The 7,229-nt window shown below is 56.4% G+C and overlaps 1 protein-coding gene across 6 annotated transcripts in view; it reads right to left on the bottom strand.

The window, feature by feature from the left end:
* ITGAE (integrin subunit alpha E) overlaps positions 1-6,630 on the bottom strand; it is a 65,923-nt gene extending 59,293 nt beyond the window's left edge. For all 6 annotated transcript variants that reach the window (XR_011523159.1, XR_011523158.1, XM_070560882.1 and 3 more), the window contains exon 1: positions 6,432-6,630. Coding sequence is in view for 4 of the 6 variants with exons in the window: in XM_070560882.1 (XP_070416983.1) it covers positions 6,432-6,465 (34 nt within the window). In the remaining 2 variants the exon portion in view is untranslated. The remainder of the gene's footprint in view (positions 1-6,431) is intronic.
* Between the last annotated feature and the right edge of the window lie 599 nt (positions 6,631-7,229).

A 7,229-nucleotide genomic window follows, 5' to 3' on the forward strand; every position in this document is an offset into this window, starting at 1 on the left:
AGGTGTCCCACATATGAAGTAGAGGAAGATGGGCACCGATGTTAGCTGAGGGCCAGTCTTCCTCAGCAAAAAGAGGAGGATTGGCAGCAGATGTTAGCTCAGGGCTAATCTTCCTCAAAAAAAAAAAAGACGGCTGAAAAAAAGGAAGGGTTCAGAGTAAACCAAGAAGGAGGCTCAGCTATCTTGTCTATCAACAAGTAGTTTCTATGATGGGTCCCACTTTAGTCTCTGAACACAGCACTGGCACTTAATAAAATTATTTGCCGAATAAATAAATAAATGAATGAATTCTCTTGAAGCCAATATAAGGATGAAAACAATTGGTTATACCATTCACAGTGTCCACAAAATTGGGAAAAAACTATGTTGATGAAGCAGAAAAAAAACAGAAAACCAGAAAAAAGTTTCCCTGAGGGTTCTCTTAGCAAGAACACTAGAAGAATGGGGGCAGGGTGGGGTAAAAAACAAACAACAACGAAATAGAATGAACAAACTTGCACCCCAGTTTTGACAGCGCTGTCAGTTGTGTCCTCCCTGCCGTCACCCCAAAGTAAAATGCAGACAATGCCTCCAGACCATGAGCTCTTCCCTGTCTGGGGGCCATGGATGCCTCTGCGAATCTGATGACAGCGTCAGAACTCTCCCCAACCCCCCAAGAGCACATTTACACAAATCTTACTCTCCCCGAAGTGCTGAACCCCCTCCTGGGCACTCAGTACCCCGACAGCCTCTTACCACAATCTGAAATGACCTTGCTCATCTCCTTCTTTGCTTATTGCCGGTGACTGTCTGCCCACTGGTGAGCCCCACCAGGGCAAAGACTGTGTGTGTCTGCTAGTTCACCGCATCACCCCAGGGCCTGGTGCAGCGGCCACACTTGGTAGGTGCTGGATGGGCAAGGGGGCTCATAGACTCCTGTGGACAGCCCATGGGCCCCCAAGGGCTCCAGATCAAGACCCCAGCTGGGGAGTGGAGAGCACTGTCCTTCATGAACACAGAGCTCAGATAAAGGATAACTGACAGGGAGTTTGGACTCAGGCTCCTTGGTCCAGTTCATGCTGAGCCCTGTATTTCCTGCTCAGCCAGGCTGGGTAAGAGTGGACATCATCGAGGGGCCAGCCCGGTGGCGCAGTGGTTAAGTTCACACATTCTGCTATGGTGGCCTAGAGTTTGCCAGTCTGGATCCCTGGTGCGGACCTACGCACCACTTAACAAGCCATGCTGTGGCAGGCATCCCACATATAAAATAGAGGAAGATGGGCATGGATGTTAGCTCAGGGCCAATCTTCCTTAGCAAAAAAGAAGGGGAGGATTGGAGGTGGATGTTAACTCAGGGCCAGTCTTCCTCAAAAACAAAAAAGAGAGGATGTCAGTGAACTGACCAGGAGAGAACTAAAACATGAGGACCACCAGCTTCTTACACGGGGTGTTTGGAAGGCCTCCTTTCCCCCTTTCCACATGTAACTGACAGACATGATTTGAAACCCCTGAGATAAGTCCCGTCTCCTCACTGGGCATCAGTAGCACCTCCCTGCCCAGCCCGATGCCCCATCTGCTAGGTCTGCTCTTCAGCCATGCGGAGCTCCTCTACACCACACTCCCTGAATTCTGCACCCTTCCCACCCCTGGGCCTTTGCACAAGCAGTACTCTCTGCCCAGCATGACTTCCTCACCACTCTTCTACTCTGCCCCATCCTTTAGGGCCCTGCTTAGGCACTCCTTGCCCCAGGAGCCAAGCGAGATTCTCAGCCAGAGTAACTCACTTGTCCCCAACATCCTGTGGTGTCTCTGTCTGGCTCTGACTAAATCCTGTCTGGGTCAGAGTGATCTGTGATTAAGTCTGTCTACCCCAAGCTGTGATCTGATCTGAGTCATCCGCGATACCCCCCAACCGCAAAGCCCAGCTCAGCACAGGGCCAGGCCCAGAAGAGGTACCCTGGAAATGTCAGAGGGGGCCAGAGACTCCTGTTCCCCACCCACTCCCCATCCCCATTTCACTTTGTTCATCTTGGTGTGAGATCCCTAAGGGGGAAGAGAGGAGATGAGCAGAGAGACAATCACATCTACCCTCCTGGAGCACCCGCTGTCCTCCAGGCACCATGCCAGGTGCTGAGGCTCAGAGAGGGCGAGTGATTTGCTCGTGGCCCATCAGCAAACTGAATAATTGTGCCTGGGGCCAGGTCTGCCTAATTCCAAAGCCTTTAGTAAAAACTGGAGGCACGGAGGGGTTGGTAAACAGAGAGAGGGCAGGGCCACAAATGGTCTGCAGAAGCTGGGCACGGCTCCCGTTGTGCCAGCAGCTCCCTGAGCTGGGGCAGAGTTCTGGGTTAGAACTGGTGACTAGGTCAGCGAGACCCTCCTGTGGCGGCAGAGAGGTGTGAGGGGTCACAGTACTCGCTGAGCTTTCCCAGTTACCCGCAGCACCGCTGAGAGCCAGCTCGCGCCTGGGATCTGCCAGGCGTGGGTCACCCTGCTCCAGCAGACGCCCTCTAGGCCCCTCACATTTACCTTTGCCTGGGCTGCCCCTAGATCGGGCAACCCCTTCCCTTCCCACTTCCCACCGAGACTCAGAGAAAACAGCATGGGCCTCAGAGGGAGACAGTCCTGAGTTCAAATCCTTGCTTTGCCACAGAGTCACTGAAAGACCTCGGGCTGTCACCTCACCCCAGTTTCCCCATCTGTGACATCATGCTGTGCAGATCAAATGGGGCAATGCCCAGCCCAGCATCTGACACCTTGGAGGCACAGTATGTGGGTGCTGACATTAGTGTCATAACCACAAGGGAGGCCTGTCACATTCTCTCCGACAGCCCTGCCCTCCTTCTCAAGCCCCCGTTGTGTGCTGTCAGACACGAGAGCCCCGCTGAACCAGCATGTGACTACACTAACCACAGGGCCGCCTCCCCAAGCTGTCCCCAGTCATGTGCTGACGGAGTCAGACCCTGACCCTCCCTCCATCCTGTCAGCCACCGCCACCTCCCCGCTCAACCCCATCTCACCCAGCACACTGGGCATTTTAAATGCACGTTCTCACAGCCAACAGAGGCCCAGGGGGCACGGTGCCCCAGTTTACACCAGGAGCCGGCTGTAGAGCTGGGCCCAAACTCGGGCGTCGTGATGCCTGGCCCAGAGCACTCGGAAAGGCCAGGCAGAGGCCAGGCTTCAGAGGCGTCTGTCAGGTGCCTGTCCCTTGCGGTGGCCCACCCACCTCAGCCTTCCACACAGGAGCCTTATCGTCTACCCCAACCTCGTCACCCAAGCCCTCCCCTCCCGCCCCCTCCACAGTCAACCCAATAACAATGGCCCACAGGTCCTGAGCACTGCCCCAGGCACTTGTGGATCTTCCTCCTAAATATTTCTCAGGAGTGGCTCCTCCTCCCCAAGCCCACCTACCCCAACACCCCCGGACAGGACCACCGCAGAAGCCTCCTCTCTGGCCTCTCTGCCTCTCCTTTCTCCAGGACTCCTCCTTCCATGCAGCATGCAAGTCTTATTGTCACTGCCTGCTCCACACCTGCTGTGGCTTCCCACCGCCTTCAGGGTGAGGTCCGAGCTCCCTCGGCCTGGCACCCTGGACCTCTCCAGCCTGACTGCCCACGCGTCCCCCCATACACAGCGTACGAGCCAGCCACCCAGAGAAGGTTGGAGATGTTGGTTCCCCCATGGCCATGCTCCATAAGGCTTGCCCACGAACACTGCACTTCTCTGGCATCGTACCTCTGCCTGGAGCACCCTTTCCCCAACCCTGGGTGCGAGACCTGAAGGCATCCACAGCGGCCCCTCGGGCTGGGGCTAGAGGTATCACTGAATGTGTGTGACCTGCTTTCTCTTCACACGGGGGCCCAAGGACACGGACGGTGCGCCCTCACCCCCAGGGCCCAGCATGTCCTGGTTGTGGGGGACAGGCAAGTCAGAGCAGAGAGCCTTCTGCTCCCACTCAATCCTCAGCCTGCATCTTCCTGAACAGACTCCTCAGACCCCACGTCTTCATCCATAATGTTTCTCCTGCACAGAAAGTCTCCCCCAGCTCCCCCCAAGTCTGTGCTTCCTAAAGACATTCCCCATCCTCAGAGCCACCTCAGACACTTCAGTCCCCTATCCCCAGTGACGAAGGTTTTCTGTCACACACTTGCACACCGGTCTGGGGTTGTGCCCCTGGCAGAGGAGGGTCTGCCACCTCCCTACTCCCCCAGCAGGGCCACAGGCCTCAGACTGAAGTTGGGGCAACAGCAGAGCAGGACCTGGACTTCTGGCTCCTTCACCACTGTAAGCTTTCATAAGCTGATAGCACAGTTTCCTTCCTCACACGAGGGATGCAGACTCAACCTCTGAGACCCGGCAGGGAGAAGTGAGTGGCTGTGGTCACAGAATGGTGAAGACTGACCTGGGACCACAGGCTGTAGGATACGCGGCTAGGGGCGGGGCTATGGGCAGCTGCAGGGTTTCAGTGTGTCTGCCCCTGACTCAAGACCTCTCTGACAACTGGAGTTCTCTCATCTGCTCCCACGGATGAGAAGTGGACATCACTACAGGGGGTGGCTTGGGAAGGGTGGAAGGTCAGGGGCAGGCCAGGAGTCTCTCCAGCCTAGGGAGGCCCAGCCAGGCACAGGAATCAGAGCCGAGGGCCTGGCGTCACAGTCTGAGGGGTTCCTCCTACCCTCCCCACCATCTTCTTGTCACTTTCTCAGACTCTCCCCAGCCCTTAAGACTCAGTGCCAGTCTCACCTCCTCCAGGAAGCTCTTTAGGATTGGTCCCTCCCTAAGTCTCAGGACCCCACAGCTTGGAGCAGAACTGCCACAGCTTCCTTTCTCCCATTCAGACTGGACCTGCTGGGCCCTGCTCTCACCCTCTTCCCGTAGCTTAGCCAAGCTGCGGGCTAAGAGACCTCCTTGCAAGCCTGTCTTCATCCTGCTGTCTGCTGTCCACCAGCCTGCAGAGTGCCCAGGCCTCAGAAGGCGTCAGATAAATGTCACCTGCTGAAAAAGGTGCTGGGGCGATGGCTGGTCATTCCAGAGGCCACAGGAGACACATGATCAGGAGCCCAGAGTGATGCCGGGGTTAATGTCCCAGGCCGTGGGGCATTGTAGAGCTGAAGGCAAGAGGGAGGCCTGGGCTGGAGTCCCGTTTCTACTGGTTCTTGCTTGTAACCCTGGACAGTCACTGCCCCTCTCTGGGCCTCAGTCACCTCCTCAGTGCCGGGAGGGGGGGACCAGAGTCTAGTCTAAGCCTCTTCTCTGGACATTCTTGGTGATGGGGGATCAAAGCCTTAAGCCATAAAAAAGCGTGAGACCCTCTCCACCCCCACCACGTAACTGAAAATACAGGTAAGTCTAAACTGTAAAATAAGGAAAAGGAAGTTCAACAAACTGCTGACCTTTCCATGATGACTATTTTGATGTTTTTGAAATATCAAATATTAAAATGTGTCCCAAAACATATGCTTTGCTGGTGCTCTACGCAGGTCTGGCCTGCCTCCTGGGTGGTCAGGCCTCATGGTGGATGCTAATTCTGAGTGCCCTCCCAGCACGGACTCAGCTCTCTCAGACACTGGCACTCACCTGCCGGCCCCCACCCATCCTTCAGGGAGAACTCAGGCTCCAGGAGCCTTGAAACACATCTGCCTGAGGTTCATGTCACTCTTCTGTCAGCTTCTGACCAGCGCAGGAGATCCCCAGGAAGCCTGCCCAGATCACTAGGCAGGACCACCCCAGCCTCAGGCTTGATCTGAGCAGCCTCCAGGGGCTCACTGAAGTGCTCAATCTCATCCCTGGGGCCTTGGGGGCAGGCAAGACTCATGGCTTGGCTTGCCCCAAGTGGCTTCCATGGGAGGTTTAAGGCCAGAATGGGACCCCTCAGGTGACGGGAAGAGAAAGTGCCCCCTCTCCCCACACACAGGTTCTCGTACTGGCCCTAACGTCAGGAACAGGAAGCAGGCTCCCCCAGTGCATTCGCCCTCTACCACACAGACACAGCCCCCACAGTTTCTACCAATGCTCACCTTCTCACACAGTCCTCACCCTCATCAGCTGAACCCCTGCGCTGTAACAGAAGGGTGCTCTGCCAGCCAGGGTGGGCATCATCGGCCTCCACGCTCTGAGGACAAACTTGGCACAGACCCCAGCACCTCCCAGAGTGGGTGCTGTGGGGAGAGGGCCCAGGGTGGGGAAGGGGAGGCAGCTGGAGGAGGAGCAGGGTGGTAGAGCTCTGGAATCTGAAGCCACAGGCTGTCTGTCAGCAGTGTCGACAGAGCCTCAAAAGCCCTTCCGAGCAAGCCTGGGGATCTGACCTACTGAGCAAGAGCATCTCCCTGGGGAAGTTCCCACACTTTCTCTGACCTCTGGCTCTGACTGAGCCCCATCAGAGAGACAGACGGGCAAGGCTGCGCTCAGGGTACAGCAGCGCCTCAGGGCACGGGGTGAGGCTGACTTACTGGTCATGTAGAGCAGACTGTGGAAGAGCCACATCCTAGCTGGAGCAGAGGCAGCGGTGTGAGCCTCGGCCTGTTCAGCTTCCCCTCAGCTCAGCGGCCAGGAGGCGGGGACAGAGGCACGCACACAGGCAAGGGCCCACAGGCACTTTCAAGTATTCAAAGACGCTCCCACTCGTACACAGCTGGCTGCGTGGCTTCCTCAGCAGCTGTGGGCTGGGTCCTGGGAGCTTAGAGACACATGTCAGCCCTGCTCCATCACCCACACTTTCGTGAAACAGTGAGCTGGGGTCTGGCCTGGGAACAGCTCTGGATGTCCTCGGCAGCAGACGTTGGAGGTGCAGGAGCAGTTCTAATCCGGCTGTTGTTTATCATCCATGAGTGAAGCCCAGTCCCCGGCCCTGCTCCAGGATCCCCACCAGACATAAGCCCAGCACCCAGCCCGGGGGTCCTTGGCAGAGGTCACCTCAGCGGGGAGAATGGGGTCTCCCCCTACAGGAGGTGTCCTCACAGCTAGAAACTGGGCTCCTACACCTGGCCAGAGCACTCACGGCCCCGAGGCTGCAGAGGGCAGGTGAGTGGAAAGACCCAATGTATTGAGTGGAATCACTGCCTCAACTCAGCTTTGGCTGCATTCTCTTTAAAACCTGGCTACAGTACCACGATGCTGGAACTAATCTAACAGAGCTCCGAGCTACCAGAAAAATGGAAGAAGTTCCATAAATCTTTTGGCATACCTCTGACCCAACCCAGCATCCCAGGGGATATACTGCCAATAGGCTGCAGTCATATTTAAACGCT

Source organism: Equus przewalskii, chromosome 10, assembly GCF_037783145.1.
Source record: "Equus przewalskii isolate Varuska chromosome 10, EquPr2, whole genome shotgun sequence".
Taxonomy (NCBI): Eukaryota; Metazoa; Chordata; class Mammalia; order Perissodactyla; family Equidae; genus Equus; species Equus przewalskii.